This window comes from Labeo rohita, chromosome 6 (assembly GCF_022985175.1).
Source record: "Labeo rohita strain BAU-BD-2019 chromosome 6, IGBB_LRoh.1.0, whole genome shotgun sequence".
NCBI classification, from domain to species: Eukaryota; Metazoa; Chordata; class Actinopteri; order Cypriniformes; family Cyprinidae; genus Labeo; species Labeo rohita.
Genome location: NC_066874.1, coordinates 35,137,543 through 35,157,625, shown reverse-complemented (window position 1 = coordinate 35,157,625; position 20,083 = coordinate 35,137,543). Strand labels below are relative to the sequence as shown.

Here is a 20,083-nt window from a genome sequence, read left to right as displayed (position 1 = left end):
GTCAGTGTTGCTATGCATTTTTCATGGTGCTGCTATGCAGATATCAAGGTGTTGCTATGCGGTTGTCAAAGTGTTGCTATGCAGTTGTCAAGGGGTTACTGTGTGATTGTCAAGGTGTTGCTATGCAGTTATCAAGGTGTTGCTGTGCTGCTCTCAGGGTGTTGCTGTGCAGGTGTCAAGGTGTTGCTATGCAGTTATCAAGGTGTTGCTGTGTGTTTGGCAGGGTGTTGTTGTGCAGTTATCAGGGAGTGGCTATGTGGTTGTCAAAGTGTTGCTATGCAGTTGTCAAGGTGTTACTGTGTGATTGTCAAGGTGTTACTATGCAGTTGTCAACGTGTTGCAGTGCTGTTCTCAGGGTGTTGCTACGCAGGTGTCAAGGTGTTGCTATGCAGGTGTCAAGGTGTTGCTGTGTGGTTGTCAAAGTGTTGCTATGCAGGTGTCAAGGTGTTGCTATGCAGTTGTCAAGGTGTTGTTGTGTGGTTGTCAAATTGTTGCTATGTTTTTTTTAAGGTGTTGCTACGCAGGTGTCAAGGTGTTGCTGTGTGGTTGTCAAAGTGTTGCTATGTTTTTTTTAAGGTGTTGCTACGCAGGTGTCAAGGTGTTGCTATGTGGGTGTCAAGGTGTTGCTATGCAGGTGTCAAGGTGTTGCTGTGTGGTTGTCAAGGTGTTGCTATGCAGGTGTCAAGGTGTTGCTATGTGGGTGTCAAGGTGTTGCTATGCAGGTGTCAAGGTGTTGCTGTGTGGTTGTCAAAGTGTTGCTATGTTTTTTTTAAGGTGTTGCTATGTGGGTGTCAAGGTGTTGCTATGCAGTTGTCAAGGTGTTGCTGTGTGGTTGTCAAAGTGTTGCTATGTTTTTTTTAAGGTGTTGCTACGCAGGTGTCAAGGTGTTGCTATGTGGGTGTCAAGATGTTGTTATGCAGGTGTCAAGGTATTCTGATGCAGTTGTCAAAGTGTTGTTGTGCGGTTGTCAGGGTGTTGCTATGCAGGTATCAAAGTGTTGCTGTACTGTTGTCAGGGTGTTCAAATTAAGGAACTGAATGTTGTTTTGTTTTGATTGTACAGTGATATACTATACTACAGCAGTCAGTGATATCTGGTGTCAAGCGTCATTCAGATGTGTCTGGTTGTGTAAGTATTTGACTGTTGAGAGTGTGACTCACGGAACTGTTGCGTGCGGTTGTGTTCCGGTTCAGGACGGTGACTGACAGACTCACACTGATCAGACTCACAGATGGCTTCAGTTCTTCATGTGAGCGTTCACTGCTGCAGACGAGCCGCCCACTGCTTCACGTCCCTGTTCCTCCGTCTGTCTCCTCCAGAGCCTGAATCACAAATAATTCATTAACAATTTCATTCTTAAGAAAAACATCTTTTTATGCAAATAGATCAGATGTGGTGTTCTGTGAGCTCACGCTGGACTCTCAAACTTTCAGAACATCTCGTTTTCTTCTTGCTTACCTTCACAAATGAATCTGTAGAACAAGCTCTCCAACACACATCACACACACGTTTCTCTGTTTCTCTAACCTGTTCAAACATTTACAGCAGTGTTGTGTGAAGTCTAATGTTCACACACATAGAGCTGCTTTAAGATTGATGGAGGTGACGTGTGTGAGGTCGTCTGAAGTTTGAGATCACGCAGGTTTGCAACAGGTGCCGTTCAAACACTGACATTCTCAAACACTGATACCTGATGGAAACGTATTGATTTTGCTTTGTTAAAGATATAGAAGAGAAATTACCACTGGATTTCATTTAGAAATACATTGTTTGGTCTTTCTCAAGAAGGCTTCTCCGGATTTGCCTTCAGATCTGATCAAACCTGAAAGACAAAGAAGTTCAGCGCAATCTGTTTAAAAGTGAATCACTGATTGTGTTTATGTTCTTATTATTTTATACAGAAGCCCTGAACTGCAACCCCCCAAAAAAAAAAAATATATATATATAGATAGTGTCTTAAATCTTTCCTGAATGAAGTATAAGATATTTTTACTCTCTTTCTCCAAATGTTTTTCTCTATTAAATATTTCCTCTCTCCAATGACTTTTTTTCTCTTCAAAACAAAAAAATTGAAGAGAGAAAAAAGTTTTAAAGTGAAAAAAGTTTTTGGAAAGAGAGAAAAAAGTATTGCGAAGAGGAAAAAATTCAGATGCAAAAAAAAAAAAAAAAAAAAAATCTCAGGACCCTTGCTTTTTATATATTTTTTTCTCCATAATTCTATTTTTTTCAGTTGCAGTGCAGAGTTTCTTTTCCTTCAGGAATTAAAATCAAAGTATATATTTAAAAAAATACATTTACAGCTGTTGAAATAATCCTGCATGCAAATTATTATCCAGAATTAATACATGAACAAACTGATAGTTTTTCCACTGTTTTTCCACAGAAATACTTAATTTCAATTTAATAATTTTCATTATAGACATGTTTCCTTCTTGCATAAAAAAAATATTTCTTGAATATACTACAAAAATTATTTTCAGAAACTGAAAATTGGAGTAGGTTTGAAAAGAAATTAATTTCAGTTTATTTTTCTTTATAAAATAAATACAATTTCAGCTGTAAAGCAGCTCCAAAAGGACATCAGACTCATTATTCAGCACAATCACTCATCTGATAGTGTCAGTTAAACTGATAATATTACTGGAGTATTAGTTGTCTTTTAAATTATCTAAAGGACACGTGAAGATATAAATGGTGGATATTTTGAATATCATGACTTATACTTCAGATTGTGCACATAAAGACTGAAATGAAAGCTCATGCTAAATGACGTCCAGAGTGAGATGAGGTAAAGGAAAGTGTTGACAAAAGTTCTACAGATTCAGCTGACAGGTAAACATCGTCTCATTACACGTGTGTGAATCACATCTCAACAGATGCACAGATTCATCAGCCAGAGGCAGACGTGAGAACATGTGAACATGTGAACACAAGTGTGTGTGTGTGTGTGTGTGTGTGTGTGTGTGTGTGTGTGTGTGTGTGTGTGTGTGTTCGACCACCTGCGTTCATACGGATCCAAACATCAAAGCAGAAGGAACAGAACTCAAACGTGCTTTTCTTCAGTCTGTGTAAAACACAATCAATTCCTCAGAGATGTCATTTCTTGACGTCTTTCAGCTCCTTCATTCCAACATCTTTAACAATAGAAACCCACATGACGAGACGCTCCTGTTCAGTTTGTAATTTAACTGTTTTCAGAAAAGAGGGAAAACTACAGGTGTGATGTGTTAAAGAAATAGCTCGAAGTCAAATACAAATTCTGTCATTTACTCTCCTGTGTGATTTTCTGCTCTCTCCATGATCAAGGTTTGCTGATTTACATCAAGAGGTCTGTAATATCTGGAGACAATTCGTCATACACATTCATCTATATGTCTGCCATCACTTCTGAACAGCCTTATTTTAACCACATTCATACTTTAGAAATACATAAAATGTGTGTGTGTATTAAATTTTCACAATGAACAGATTCATGCCGATTCAAAGCAGTTTGAATAAATGCATTGTATCTAATGCAATCATAATAAATGTGATTTTTATTTATTTTGTTGGTGTACAGAAATATTACCTGTTTATTTATGTATTATGCATTATGATTGTTAGTTTGATTCAGTGTTATTTTAGCATCATCAAGATCCTCTTATAGTTTCTGTTAAAACTTTGAATTAAGCATTCATTGTAGTTTTAGTCATTTTGTTGTGTGTTTTTGACATTTTAGTTTAGTTGGATTTAGTTGGTTTAGTTTTGGTTGTTTTTAAAGATGTCTGTATAATTTGTGTGTGTGTGTGTTTTTAAGCTTTAGTTTTAGTTCAATATAAACTAAATTAAACTGAGATAAGGTAGTGAATAGAATAAGATAGTGTTAAAATAAGCTTTAATTATTATTTTGTATGTCAAATAACACTGTGTGATCCAAATGAATGTGAATTTGATATGCAGTTTAAATAAATACATCTCAAATGTATGCCTAAATATTGTTTTGAGTGCTCATTTGGTGTTTTTGTTGTTGTTCCAGTCACACAAACTCTAAACATCACATGAATCTGATGGAAAATGCCATGAATGTCTCTGATGATCTGATGACACACGTGGTCTGTATGCGCTGATAATTCTGTATTCAGCGTGTTGTAGAATCACCTGTAATTAAGAGTGTCGGCGCTGCAGGCTTTAAATCGCAGCTTTTAATGTCATCAGAGTGTTTCAGAGCAGCTGACATCAGATTATGGGTTACGGTTCGACTCAAAGCTTTTGACTGTCAGTCTGTCTGTGTGAATATTCCCCGAGGTCAAAGGTCAGAGCTCAGGACAGGCTGTTAGTTGGCAGAGACTCTGAAACGTGCCAGAAGACGGCAGACGCCTCGTCCTTCTGTCGCAAAGACCTTCCGGTGACTTTAAAGACCCGCGGCTTTAAACACGACCCATTTAAAGAGATGAATATTCATCACACCTACGATATATACAGCATACAAACGGGTGATATTTTACTATCACAGAGACACTGTTATAATATTTTAAATGAGCTTTTATTAATCAGCATATTAGAATGATTTCTGAAGGATCATGTGACACTGAAGACTGGAGTAACGATACTGAAAATTCAGCTTAAATCGGAATAAAAGTGCACAATTTTTACTCTATGTTTGATTAAATGTCACGTCACTGGGTTTGACTCGCAGTGGTCAGTGCTGATTGGATCTCAGTAACTGTCCGTCACCCGTGACTCTAACCCTCTTACATAACTAACTCTCCACACTTGTCCTCACTTTCAGCCACATTGACTGCATTCACTGTTGCTGTGTTGTGGAAGACAAAGATGTTTAAAACGATGTACAAGCAGGCGAAGAAACATCCTGGGGTGAGTTTAAGCCTCATTTGACATTTACTCCTCATCAGTAATGAGAAACGCTTAAATGACTGCAGCTTCGGCGTCACGCTCGCTATTGTGATGATGCGTCACTGGAATAGATTGTTTTTCTGAGAACAGGTGAGGTTTGTGAAAAGATGTTATTGACTTTCCATTTAATATGAGTATTGTAGATAATCCCATCTCAAAATGAGCATCACATTGAACGGTTTTTAATATTAGTCAGAGTGAAAGATTTATTTCCATGCATATAAAACAAAGGGATAAAGGCCTGAACATTACCCCAAACGGACAAAACAGACATTGTTTGCTGAAACAATCGCTCTATTAATGACAATAAGCATGTGATGACCCAGATTCATGCCGCTTGTTTGGCAGGTTACCAAGACCAAATGAACGACCGTTACGTAAACGTCACTGAACCGCATTAAGCCGCCAGCGTGTTTAACGTTGACATAAATTAGGAGTGATTATTATGTAATCTGTGCCGTTATACATCAGTATCATTTCCACAGCTTAATCTCTCTTTCAGAGGCTTGACATGATGTGAAAGGAGCAAGAAAAACCATACAATAAATACATAAATAAATAAATAACTTCTTAATCAGCCTGCTTAAATATTATTTAATTATTGCATTTCTGAAAATTGTTTTATCATAAATACCACAGATTTTTCTGGATGTAAACTAGTTTTAGGATTTAGGATAAGATAACTTTACGATGTTTAGATAATTTACTGGAAACAGTACAAACATACCAATTGATAAAGTGATTTTTGCAGTCTTTGATATTTAGATTTATGGAAGCTTGTTCCAGCCACAGAATTTAAAAAAATGAATGAATGAATAAATAAATAAATAAAATAAAAATTTCTTTCAAATTCTTAGTTTATATCTCACAATTCTGACGATTTACCAAAAAGTAAGAATTACAAAATAAAAGAATTGCGAGATATAAACTCACAATTTTGAAAAAAGTCAGCAATGCAATATGTGCAATTGCAGTTTTATAACTCACAACTGTGAGAAATCCAAATTGTAAGATAAACAGTCACAATAAAAACAAAAACAGAATTGCTGGATGTAAACTCAGAGAAAAAGATATAAACTTGTAATTATGAGAAAGTCCATCAGAATTCAGACATTTCACTTTTATCTGAATTGCAAGTTTATATCACACAGTTATATAACATGAAGTCAAGAACATCAGCCAGAATTCAGAGTTTAAATCTTGCAATTCTGAGTGTTTCAAATTGTGAGATGGAAAGTAACAATTCCCTTTTTTTATTTTTTAATTCCAAGGTGGAAACAGGCTTCATCTACTTTCATAGCAAAGACTCTCTCTTTCTGTCAGCATTTATTGTACGAAAGGACAGAAAATTCTTGGTTTTGCGGCTGCTGAATAAAGTTTAAGAGTTGTTGCAGGTCAGGAGCAGATGTTGCAGCAGATGCTGTTAAAGCTGTCTATCTCTCTCTCCCCCTCTGTCTCTGTCTCTGTCTCTCTCTCGGCCATCACACAGGTGTTACAGTGACTAACAAGTGTGACTTCACAAATAAATAAGAAAGTTGTCGTTTTCCTCACTCAAAAGTGTGAACGCTGAATATGACGCTCATGAGTAGAGCAGAGGAGCAAAGCAGCACGTCTGATGTGTTCATACAGTCTGTCAGCGTTTGTACAGTTATCACGTTTGATCATACGTGTACAGCATAAAAACACCTAAAATGATCAAAAATGGAATCATTTTAAATAAAGCGTTCAGCAGAAGCGCAAAAAGGTAATCGTGATAAACAAAAGTGCAAAACAATGCAAACTAATTATAGAGAAAATTACTTTCATTTTTGTACTTTCAATCGATGTTTCTTTTTATTCACACAGTATTAAGAGCCTGCAGCACTAGAACACTAAAACTCTAAAAAGCCACAAGCAATTAAAAATCTAAATCTAAAATATAAAAAAAATTTATTATTTAGTTACGCTTTATTTTAAAGAGTCCTAGTTGCAGTATAATAATCCTAATACAAGAATAATAGTCCTAATCTATAGGGTTAGGATTACAGCTCAAGTAAATGTTGATCTGAAACTTCATCATCACCATCATCATCATCAGAGAGCATAGATTTGATTTTGGTTGTCTGCTCTCAAACCAGCTAGGCATTTGTTAAAACCGCAGGTGTGTGTCCGACAAACACTAATAGACATCAAATGACCACAGAACGCCCGTCAGGATGGAGTCGAGCTGCCAGATGAAAGAGGAACCAAAGCAAACACATGTTGCGCTCGGCTTACGACGCTTAAACATATTTGATAAGCTAATTTGAATATCTCCCAGTAACCCCTGGGGGATTATGCAAATCACTGTTACAGGAGGCAGTTTTGACAACATAAGGCTAAGTCTGTGTCTGCCTGTCTCTCACTTTCTCAAACGCAGGAAAAATGTGGCGATTTTGGCATCCAAACTGATGCTTCGCATTTCCTCTTTTAATATGTATTTCTATTCTAATCCCTGTCATCATTTACACACACACACATACACACACTGAAGTCTCCCGGTAGGGTGTGTGTGTGAGATCCTGTCACTCAGTCTGATCGGCAGCGGAGTGTGTCACACGCACACACACATTAGTGGTTGCATCCTTGTCCGCTCAACCCAGACTGACACACACAGTGTGTCTCCATGCATATAAAAGAGTGTGTGTGTGCATATTTGTTCATTTAGACCTGAAACCTACTCAAGTACATGAACACACACACACTTCTAACTGCACAAGCTCCATTTCACACGTCGCTGCGTTCTGAAACGTGTCAGACGGCATTCATAACACACCTCATGCACTTCCCTTCTTCAGCTCAATGATGAAGCAGCAGTTTTTGCTGAGCAAGTCAGTTTGTTACTTAAACCAGATGAGTCATTACTCAGGTATTTACATTTATGTATTTGGCAGACACTTCTATCTAAAGCAAACTTACACTTCATTCAAGGTATATATATATATATATATGCATTTTCTTGGAATTGAACCCATGGCTTTGGCATTGCATGCACCATGCTCTACAATTTAAGAAATGCTACAGGAAAGCTAGATATCTACACTTATGCATTCGGAAAACACTTTCATCCAAAGCCACTTACACTGCATTCGAACTGTACAATTTATCAGTTCATGCTTTCATTGAGAATCGAACACAATGCTCTGCTATTTGAGGAATGCAACTAGAAAGCTATATATCTACATACATGCATTTGACAGACTCTTTTCACAACTCACACATTTTCAATTCATGCACTGCCTAGGAATCAAATCCATGACCCATGAACCCATGCTCTACAGTTTAAGGAACGCTACAGAAAAGCTATATACCTACATTTTCATGTAGGCATTTGGCAGACAATTTTATCCAAAGCCACTTGCAATGCATTCAAGGTTTACATCATTTCAGTTCATGCATTCCCTGAGAATCAAACCCATGACAGAAAGCTATATATCTACATTTATGCATTTGTATCGACATATCGACATACACTGCATTCAGGGTAAATAATTTATCAATTCATGCATTCTCTGGGAACTGAACCCACAACCTTGGCGTTGCAAGCACTGTATTCTACAGTTTGAGCTACAGGAACGCAGATCAATCTAGATATAAACATTCTGACGGTGTATCTATTTTTTAAGTTTAGTATAGCATTACAGTAGCTCAAAAAGTGAATCACGACTCTTGCAACACCAATGTCGTAGGTTTGATTCCCAAAGAATGCATAAACTGATAAAATACACCTTGAATGCAATGCAAATTTCTCTGCATTAAAGTGTCTACCAAATGCATCCATGTAAACATTGTTGAGATGTTGCTGCATGATTGTTTATAATTTTGCAAAATGTAAAGTATATTATCATCCAGCTCTAATGTGCTAAATGCAACTATAAGGCCTGAAAATATTTAGACAATATAAACAATAACAATTTCTGTAAATCCACTTTGACAGTCTATTTAAAAAAAAAGCGCAATACAAATAAATTTGACTTGACTTGAGTAGCACTGGGATACGCTCACCTGAACTCACACTGACGTCTGATGATCGTCTTGTACTTTCAGCTCATCCCTCAGTTCCTCTTCACAGTAGTGGGTTTGAGTGGAGCTGGTCTCTATCTGATCCGACTGGCTCGTGCACCTTACGTCAGGTGAGATGAAACCAGACCAGACTAGCAGAGAACACCTAGATAGCACCTACAAAATCATCACTTTACAATACAGTGCTCATGTTACTGAGCATTTACCGTATATTGTGGCATAACATTAATGAAATACACATATTTAAAGGGATAGTTCACATAAAAATGATCTGTCATCATTTCCTTACCCTCATGTTGTTCCAAACTGTTTGCATTTTTTCCATTGGATGTTCCAAAAAAAAAAAAAAAAGAAGAAAATGACCATATGATGAAACTTACAAACTAAAAGACAATCAGTCACATGACTTCATATTATTGAGCGCTGCTACTTTAATCTTGTAACAGCACAGTGTAACATGTAACATGGGTGCTGTAATGTAAGTGAAACAAACTATTAACTGTTGCAAGTGTTAAAAAAGTGTTGCAGACAACAAAATATTTTTCTTCATGTCTGATGTGTGAATGTATTTTCTTGGACCGAAATATATGGAGGATAAAATATAATATAAATGCTTTTAAAAATATATTTAATTTTTCTTAAACATAATTTTAAAAATATGCAAAAAAATGACCAAAAATATATTGGTAGAATATATAATTTTATAAATATATTTTTGCATATTTTGAAATATATTTGCTTTTCTCTTTTTTTGCTGTATAGGTTAAACACGATTATTTTAAAAATATGTAGAAATAATGTAAATGAAAAGCTTCAGTGGAAGCACAGATCTTCAATTAACAACACTGGAGCTCAAAACAGGTCTGTTTTTAATGGTTTGTAACTTACTGTTACAAATAAATTTCCATATATGGAGAAAATGAAGTTCCAGACTGTTCTGATTATTATTAATAAATTTAACAATTTATTGGACATTGACGCCACGTTGCTGTCGCCATGATTTAATAAAATGCCACTTGAGGCTGTTCATTAGTGATTTTACCATAGTAATAGGGCGAAGAACACTTCTTACCCGAGGTAAAATCATAACCGTTATGTTGGTTTAGTCTGTTGTGTGTTCATTCTTCTTCCTGAAGAACAAACTTTGCTTAATGAACGACGGCAGGTTGCCAAATAACTGGCCTCCGTCACCTCCGCCTGATAATTACCCTCCTTTACAGCCGGTCCTCCTCCTCCTCCTCCTCCTCCTCCTCCTCCTCCTTCCACTGCTCTGTTTTCACTCGCTCTCTCTTTCCTCTCCGGTCTGGCCTTACCCTCATTCTGTCAGCTGGGACAGGAAGAATAACCCTGAACCGTGGAACAATCTCGGCCCGACCTATCAGTACAAGGTAAACAGCCTGGCGACTGCTCTGTGATCAGCTGCAGACTGACAGGGCAGACAGATCCGTCACAGATCCGTCACCCCCGCTGTTCCCGGATCAGCCCAGTTTCATCTGCTACACCGGAGCGATGCGTGACAGGAGCTGCACGCTTGCAAACACGTTTGTGGAAACCTGCAATTGTAAGGTTTCAAAAATGGCGACGATTTAAAGGGGTTGCGAAATGGAGTGAAAACATCTGAGATATTTACACATATGACAAGTTACTCTACAATAAAGATGTACACAAGTTTCAGAACTCAAACTATCTCCCCAGATTGAAATATTTATATGTCTCGTGACGTCACGATTCCCCTCAACACGGCCTTGTGGACTGGGGGCCAAAAGTTTACCATTCAAATTTGTCAATTTAACACAGTAAAACAGTGTCTTTATATGTACTAAAGCAGCACAGTAAAAAAAGTCAGTATACACACAAAAAGTTAAAAAAATTAGGAGCAGTCAAAATATCAGGAGCGCCTTCTAATAGTCAAAAAAATCTCACTCCTTAAAGTGATTTACAGGGGAATTTTGATTTTACCTTTGTAATGGCATTTTTCTAACTTTATTAAAAGTATGTCATCTTTTATGTCAATTAAAAAAAAAGATATTAGCTTTTTAAAATTTCTAATTAAAACAACAGAATAAGAATAAGTTACCAATCAAATGAAATCAGTATTAACAAAAATAATTTGTACTAGAGGTGCACAGAAGAACACAAAGTGTCTTGTAGGTGTATTTTCATGTGTTTAATGAGGCTCAGAGGGGCATGAGTGCAATCAAATTCATAAATGCATGTTGAGATTAATGTTTAAAATATTAAATGATCTAAATAACTGAAAAGATACTTTAAAAATAAAACTAAATCTGCCAGTAGGTGACAGCAAATCACTGATTTAATTACTGAATCATTCATTCATTTGATTCGTTTGAACGGCTGATTCATTCAGGAATAAAGCAAGTGACTGTTTTTACGCATATTCATTAACGAAACAACATTGTGTTTGAAAGCAATTGAAAAAAAAAAACAATTGTGAATTGTTTCAAACTATTTTTGATGACGAAATAGAGCAAAATCAGACAATAGCGTTATAATCAGATGATGTAAGTCACTTCATATTAACTTCTTGTTTATTTAACTGTTGTATTAATCAATATCTCATTTACAAACTCTCTTAAAAATCATTAAAAGCTCATCTTAGTTCATCTTTATAATCGACAAATCTCTTATTTAAACTCTATCTACACTTTATGAAAGGTTTCGTGGAATACATGTCAGTGATACATTACTCTTATGTTGAAAAAACACGTAGAAACCTTTAAATCTCCCCTCATGGCAAACTCAGATAAGCTGATCGTGTCAGTCGCACTGATGCTCCGAAATATCGTTTCATAGTTGCACGCAGTAGTTTTCAGCAGCAAGTGCGACTGAAATGGTCACATCGTAGAGTCCTGCACATCCATCAATCCCAAAATCCAAACTGCTTTTGAATACGTCAAGTCAGTATAGAAATTGGATGGGGGCAAAAGTTTTTAAAAGGAACATGTGAAATTTGACTAGGTCAAGATGCACTTTTTCGAACATGTTACTGTTAAAACGAGGACAGCAACCAACAGAACCGCTGTATCTGTGACGATACATGCATATGTGACACAATGTTATGTTGGTGTCTATATACACCATTACACAGACAAACAGTGTGTGCTGATGCTCAAATTTCACCTGTTCCGTTTAAAGATTTTTGGACCTGTCAGCCTTCCATATCCATCAATCACAAGATCCAAACTACTGTTGTATAAAGATGTCAAAAAAGGCAGTCAAACTCAAACTGAACCCCTAAAAACTGCATAGCTTTCCTAAAAACACCAGCATTAGAAATGCATGGCTTAGGTTTATTTTTAATGACGTGCCTGAGAGACTGAAAAATAACGCTTCCATTTGTTCTTCACTTTTCACCACACTTACAATATCTTTTATTGAAAGATGTGCCACTGCCAAGCATTTTGTCCTAGGAGGAAACACAGATAATACATCTATTTTTAATCTTGCAGTGCGTTTGTAATAAACGCCAAACCAGCGTTTAACGCTACAAAGACTCCAAGTGTATTACCATGTTGTAATATGACAACTAATGACAGTACTTTTAAAACTATAGACCAAAACGAGCTATTTGTGCAAGCAAAAGCAATTCCCAACACTGCAGTCATTATGGTTGCATTATTTAAATTTCTTCTGCCTCTGTAAAACTGTAAAAGAGGGCGTGGCTATGATGCAATGAAATTAGCCAATCACAGCAGTGGGCGTTTACTTCTGTTTCTGCCACTTCAAAATTGAGTTTTCACAGAGAGTGAGAATGAAGATTCTCACTGATAGACCTTTTTTGTGCAAAAACTTTATGAACTAACCTAGAGAAACAATGTAAAATCTGAAACTGCATTTCATGACCCATTTCAGATGCACTTCTAGATGCACCTGAGGCTCGTGTGAAAAACAGCGCTCGTTCACGTCTAAAGAAGGAATAATTTATATCGCAGCGGGAGAATGTTCTGTTCTCGTTTGGAACATCTTGATCACCTCCAACGATTAATGAAAGTATTAACACAGGCAGATGGAGAGAATAAGAGAGTTTCCTCTCCTTCTTCCGGGAAGTTTGCGTTCAGGCGCACGAAAGGTCACGATTCGACATGTTTGATTCTCAACAGGAGCCAAAGGTCAGAAATCAAGAATCCAGCGGCGTCTCAACATTAATCATAATGAGAGAAACAGAAGCAGAGAGAGAAAGAGTGCGATCAATGAGAATATGAGAATAAAATAACAGCGGCTGAAGAACGTTTCTCCTGTCACGCATTCACAACGGAAACACGCTTTCTGTCATATAAAAGCTGACGCCCCGAGACCTTTTCACAAAAACAGCAAAACACGAACGCGGGAATTGCGCATCTGTGAGGTTTTTCAGCCTGAAAATGCTGCGTCTGATCACTGAGGAACAGCTAATTCTCCCCAACAAACATTTACAAACTCAACTTCTTCTTAACATCACACTGATCAGTAGACATGTGCATCATGCACTGACAAGATGTAAATATTCTGGATTCATTTCCTTTATTAAATCAGCTCACAAACCCTCTCTTATACACTTCCTCTGAAAAAAACAAACAAACACAAACACGGAGCCGGATCACGTAATGAGGGCCAGCGGAACCTGTCAGACAGTCTGTGTGTGCGTGTTTGCGCTCCTGTTTGTATGCATGTTGTTTTGTCTTTTATGATATTCTGATGATCTTAATTTACGCTAACTACATTTAAATGTATTCTCTCGCTCTCTCTACACAGTTGGTGGCCGTCACCACAGACTATGAGAGTCTGAAGAAGGAAGGACCTGACTTTTAAAAGACCTCAGTGGAACTACAGGCGCACACACACACACACAAACACACACACACACATTTTACTAAACGATGCATCCCTGGATGCTCCTGCTGCCACTGCAAACAAATGAAATCAGTTCTTTTAATAGCTAGAAACACAAACAAAACATATTTTATAGCCATTATTGTTCGTTCAGAAAAAATAAAATTAAAAACATTCTAATTGTAAAGAGATCATGAAATGATAAAAAAATACCTGGCAAACAATCAAATAGTCATTTCTACTAGATGATTTCATACCAACACTGGCATGAGTTAGATTCATAATAGACTTTCTTGTATCTCATCCACCATCCTGTGTGCATTTTCCCACTGATCTCACTGTAAGTCATTCTTGTGTTCTTTAGCCAGAAGAGTAGTTTTTGGTGTCTTTCTGTTCTGTATCATCAAAGATCTGAAAATAAAGACATATTCATGCAAACACCAACACAACATGTTTTTTTTTAAGGCTTAAAGGGGTCATCGGATGCTTATTTTCCACAAGTTGATATGATTCTTTAGGGTCTTAATGAAAAGTCTATAACATGCTTTGGTTAATGGTAGTGTAAAACAACACTTTTTTTTACCTGGCCAAAATCAGTTCTGAAAAATCATCCTGTTCTGGTCGATGTTGCTTTAAATGTTAATGAGCTCTGCTGTCCCCGCCCCTCTCTTCTCTCTGTGGAGTGACGAGCCTGTTTACTTTAGCCGCATTTAGCCACAAAACTTGCTAACTAGCACATTATTAGGAAAGGCGACTGCAAAGATTCATAAAAAAACCCCCGCTTATACTCACTTCTGTAAGTGAAGCTGGATCACAAATGATTCATGCAAACATAGACGGATATATGTAGATCGGGAGGCGCATTCCCTTCACAAACAAACGTAATCCACTGCATCTTTAGCAGCTCAGATGTCGGGAGTAAATGACGACCACTATGTTTATTATTATATCCAACATTCTTGTCTACGTCCCTGTTTTGGCATCAAAACAATGACGATCGGACCGTTTCAGCTCATCAGGGCGGGTCTAAGGTAAGACGGCCGTGTCAATCAACTATCGTGGGAGCGGCCTCTGATGGTGTGTCGTCACAGAGACGAGATGCTGAAAATGCAGATTAAACAAAAATTTTCAAAATCATTATAGGGTGCTTGTGTACACACACTGCCAACACACATTTATCTTCAAACAACATGTAAAAGTGAATTTTGCATCTGATGACCCCTTTCAAGAAGCTGTTCTGTCATCATTCCAAACCTGTATGAGTTAGTTTCTTCCGTCTTCTTCATTTAACTCATATGCTATGTTCCAAAACGTATAAAATCATTCGATAAATTTGTGTGAGAAACAAAGCCAAATTTACTTTGAACATCACATCTGTGCACGATCACATGTGATGTGTGAAGATGCAGAGCGGTTTGATTCTCAACTGATCAAAACTTTCCGTGAAAATGTTCATTTCTGTCTGAACTATTCTGTGAAACAGCATGAGAATGAAATGTGTTTGTGACACGCATCGCAGTTTTGAGTCTCTATTTGTTTGGGAACACAAACGTGCGGCGTCTTTGTCCAGCCGTCGAAAACCAAATTCCTGTGGCCCTTTAGAAAAGCTTCTAAGTTTGTTGTGGGCATATTTGCGGGACATTAGGAGGCAGAATTGCCGGCCGGCGTGCGCATAGTGAGAATAATGCATGTTATCTAGCAGCAATCACTCCTGTCCTCCGCACAGCTGGGTACCGACACACACATCCAGCGCTTCAATAAAGGATACGCTCCTCGTCTCCCCGCGTTCACACACACGCTCTCCGCTCACCTGCGGCGTGTGTGCGCTGCTTCTGTCAGGCCTCCAGCACATGCTGACAGGTAATCAGGCTGCTTGAAGAAGCGCATCAGGCATAATCACACACAGACACACACACAGGGGCCGTCATTACCTAAGCGGAAGGCGCGGCGACCCGTCATGATTGCATTGCCTCCATTTGTTATTCTTTGTATCGCTATTCATCTGCAGGCCAAAGGCAATCTACACACACAGCGAGCACGAGACAGTGAAACACCTCAGACCGTCCCGCAATACAAGCACAGATAACTACAACAGCTACAATATCAGAAATAAATACAAATATGCATATTCTGCTTTGATATATACGTGCAAGCTGTAAAGATTCATTCGAGTCTCGAGATTCGTGATGGTCGCGTTTGTCAGATCATCACTAATCAATCAATCAATCTATGAAAAATGAAAAAAAGAGCATGCTTTTTAGTTTAATTACACCTTTTGTTGCATGTCATCAGGGTGAAATCTTATGCGTTTGTATTTTTATGTTCATTTGAATTAAAAAAAAAAAATTATCTAGGGAACAGAGATGCTAATTAACTTGTACTTTAAACGTTATGTACAATGCATTGGTTTTAGTGTTTGTGCTATAATCCCTATACAAATAAACAATGTCAAGCATCTTGATGAATTGTACTGAATGTATGCAATTAACAATTATTATTTAACACTTACAGAATAATATGAAAAAACTCATTTTTTTAACATTATACATAACATACTTTTTGATTACTTAAAGATTAACCGGCAACAGTGAACATGCAAATGTTGTTAAAATACTGAAATTATATTTCGGACGTCACATTAATAGTCAGTAGATGTGCAGTTCACAAAATTAAATCTAACTTTATCACACTAATGCAGTCAGTTTGGCAAAATTAATGTCATTTACATAGTAATAAATGGTTAAATGACTAAAATGAGTGATAATTCAAATACTAGTATACACTGGACTAGTGGAAGGCATGTGCAATTACACAAAATCTGGAAGACTGTCCAAATGTAAGTGAACAGACTTGAATCAATGAATTATTAATAATTTACTGGCACAGTGTGATATGTAATCATGTAATCCATAAAAAAGTAACTAATCTCATTGTGAGCATTTGAAAATGTAATGTAATCTAATTACAAATACTTCATTTTTGGAATCTGATTAAATAATCCAGAAAACATGTAATCAGTTACTACCCAGCACTGAAGGCAATACATATGAACAACAAAAACATCTTAGGGAAGCGGCGCTGTCAGTCAGTTCTGTCCTCCAGCTCCATGTGCTGCATCACACACGTTTGAATGTGTGTGTGTGTGTGTGTGTGTGTGTGAGGTGAGAACAGCTCCTTAAGCCGCTGGTCACAGCTGAGACTTCAGTGTGAAAATCTGCTGCTTTTTGTGTGTGTGTGTGTGTGTGTGTTCAGCGTCACGGCTCAGGTGTAAACAAACTGGGTGTCAAACGTACACAGAAAATGCACTTCAAATATGAGTACTGGAACAAAACATCCCTCCAGTATGTAGATAAAAACACACGAGTGAAAGCAAAGATGTTCCACATTTAACTGTGCTTGATGCTAAAGGTGAACTGTCCATTAGCGATATCCTGCAATTCCAAGTTCATATCTCACAATTCTGAGTTCATATCTTGGAATCCTGAGTTTATATCCTACAATTCTGAGCTCAAATCCCGCTATTCTGAGTTCATATATCACAATTCCCAGTTCCTATCCTGCAATTCGGTATTCATATCTTACAATTCTGAGCTCATATCTCACAATTCAGAGTTCATATCTCACAAATCAGAGTTCACATCAAGCAATTCCAATTTCAACTCACAATTCCTATTTTATCTCACAGTTCTGAGTTCATATCTTACAATTCCAGTTTCACATCTCATAATTCCAAGTTCCCATCCCACAATTCCAAGTTCACATTCTGCATTTCCAAGTTCATATCTCACAATTCCGAGATCATCTCTCGCAATTCTGAGTACATATCTTGGAATCCTGGGTTTATATCCTGCTATTCTGAGTTCATATTCCACAATTCCGAGTTCATATCTCACAATTCCGAGTTCATATCCCACAATCCTGAGTTCATATTTCAGAATTCTAATTTAATATCCCGCTATTCAGTTTATATTCACAATTTTGAGTTCATATCCTGCAATTCCAAGTTCATATCTCGCAATTCCGAGTTCATATCCCGCTATTCCTAGTTCATATCTCGCAATTCCGATTCATATCCCGCAATTCTGAGTTCATATCCCACTATTCTGAGTTCATATTCCACAATTTTAAGTTCATTTCTCGCAATTCCGAGTTCATATCCCAGGATTCTGAGTTAATATCCCGCTATTCTGAGTTTATATTTCACAATTTTGAGTTCACATCCTGCAATTCAGAGCTCATTCTCACAATTCCGAGTTCATCTCGCAATTCCGAGTTCATATCTCGCAATTCCGAGTTCATATCTTGCAATTCCGAGTTCATATCCCACAATCCTGAGTTCATATTTCAGAATTCTGAGTTAATATCCCGCTATTCAGTTTATATTCACAATTTTGAGTTCATATCCTGCAATTCCAAGTTCATATCTCGCAATTCCGAGTTCATATCCCGCAATTCCTAGTTCATATCTCGCAATTCCGATTCATATCCCGCAATTCTGAGTTCATATCCCACTATTCTGAGTTCATATTCCACAATTTTAAGTTCATATCTCGCAATTCCGAGTTCATATCCCAGAATTCTGAGTTAATATCCCGCTATTCTGAGTTTATATTTCACAATTTTGAGTTCACATCCTGCAATTCAGAGCTCATTCTCACAATTCCGAGTTCATCTCGCAATTCCAAGTTCATATCTCGCAATTCCGAGTTCATATCTTGCAATTCCGAGTTCATATCCCACAATCCTGAGTTCATATTTCAGAATTCTGAGTTAATATCCCGCTATTCAGTTTATATTCACAATTTTGAGTTCATATCCTGCAATTCCAAGTTCATATCTCGCAATTCCGGGTTCATATCCCGCAATTCCGAGTTCATATCCCGCTATTCTGAGTTCATATCCCAGTATTCTGAGTTTATATTCCACAATTTTAAGTTAATATCCCGCAATTCCGAGTTCATATCTTGCAATTCCGAGTTCATATCCCACAATCTTGAGTTCATATTTCAGAATTCTGAGTTAATATCCCGCTATTCAGTTTATATTCACAATTTTGAGTTCACATCCTGCAATTCCGAGTTCATATCTTGCAAATCCGAGTTCATATCTCGCAATTCAGAGTTCATATCTTGGAATCTGAGTTCACATCCTCCAATTCTGAGTTCATATCCTGCTATTCTGAGTTCATATTCCACAATTTCGAGTTCATCTCTCACAATTCTTGTTTTTTCCAGAATTGAGAGAAAACCGCCTGAATTGTAAGATAAAAAGTTGTAATTACCTTTTTTGTTTGTTTATTCCATAGCAGAAACAGCTTCCATATTATAGAAATAAAAAGTGACTTGATGTAGGCCTATTTGTGCAAGTACAGTAATGCTGTACAACGACTGTGTGTGTGTGTGTGTGTGTGTGTGTGTGTGTGTGTGAGGTTCTGCTCTTCATGGTGTCTCCTCAGAGTCTGTCAAGCTCTTAATTGATGTGTGAAGCGTCTTCCTCTCTCATCTTTCCTCCTCCTCGTCTCTCTGCGGGACTGTTATTGCTCTATAAGAGACACTTACACTTTATTATAGGATAATTACGGCACATTAGCCATTGTTTGGAGTTTAAATGGGACTCTAAAACGCCACTTAAGCCATCGACTCCGTAACGCCACATCACGGTCCTGCAGGGCTTTAATTATGACACGCGTTCAAACGCCGACGTGCCACTCCAAATAAACGAGCGCAATTAATTACGGCCGCTGCCGTTAATCCGTCCCTCGCTGAACGCCGCTGATTTATTGTCAAATTAACGGCTGTCTGTGCCTGCAGGAGGAGGAGAGAGAGATTCCCGATCATGTCAGCTCATCCTGAGATCCCGACACAAACACAAACCGACACGGACGAACGACGCGAGCGAATCCTGAACCCGCGACACGAACACACTGGGATTCACTCATCATCAGCTGCTTCAGCTTCCACTGGGATTTTACCTAACCTGACACACAGAATGACAGAAAAACACTGACATCTCAGTGAAAAACTCACATCCCACCCCACCCTCACATCCCAAAAAAAAAAAAAAAAAAAAAAACAACCTCTTTTAGGACCATTAAGACTTAATAGTATAGTAGAATATATAAATATTCTACTATTAAAATAAATAATATTATTTTCACATCACAGCAATTAATCAGGAGTTAAAATGGGGATAAAATGTTTAATAAGAGATAGTGTGTGGAAACAGAGTTTGTATTGTCAACTACAATAAACTACAAAAAAACTAATATCTTTAAAAAAAGTTCATTACTTGAAGTAAAAAAAAAAAAAAAAATTACTCA

At 37.5% G+C, this 20,083-nt stretch overlaps 1 protein-coding gene across 1 annotated transcript; it reads left to right on the top strand.

Annotated features, from left to right (window-relative positions):
* Positions 1 to 4,700: 4,700 nt before the first annotated feature.
* LOC127167248 (NADH dehydrogenase [ubiquinone] 1 alpha subcomplex subunit 4-like 2) lies at positions 4,701 to 14,202 on the top strand. The gene is made up of 4 exons (XM_051113169.1): positions 4,701 to 4,854; positions 8,959 to 9,044; positions 10,262 to 10,322; positions 13,687 to 14,202. Exons 1-4 carry the CDS (start codon positions 4,813 to 4,815, stop codon positions 13,741 to 13,743), a joined length of 246 nt encoding a protein of 81 aa, XP_050969126.1. The 5' UTR covers positions 4,701 to 4,812; the 3' UTR covers positions 13,744 to 14,202.
* The last annotated feature ends 5,881 nt before the right edge of the window (positions 14,203 to 20,083 follow it).

What these genes read in the sequence shown, in the direction of transcription:
- LOC127167248 (XM_051113169.1), top strand. Translation starts at nt 4,813, where the DNA reads ATGTTTAAAACGATGTACAAGCAGGCGAAGAAACATCCTGGG. An exon ending in AGGCGAAGAAACATCCTGGG is followed by an intron (nt 4,855 to 8,958) that starts GTGAGTTTAAGC and finishes TTGTACTTTCAG; the next exon opens with CTCATCCCTCAGTTCCTCTT. An exon ending in GCCCGACCTATCAGTACAAG is followed by an intron (nt 10,323 to 13,686) that starts GTAAACAGCCTG and finishes CTCTCTACACAG; the next exon opens with TTGGTGGCCGTCACCACAGA.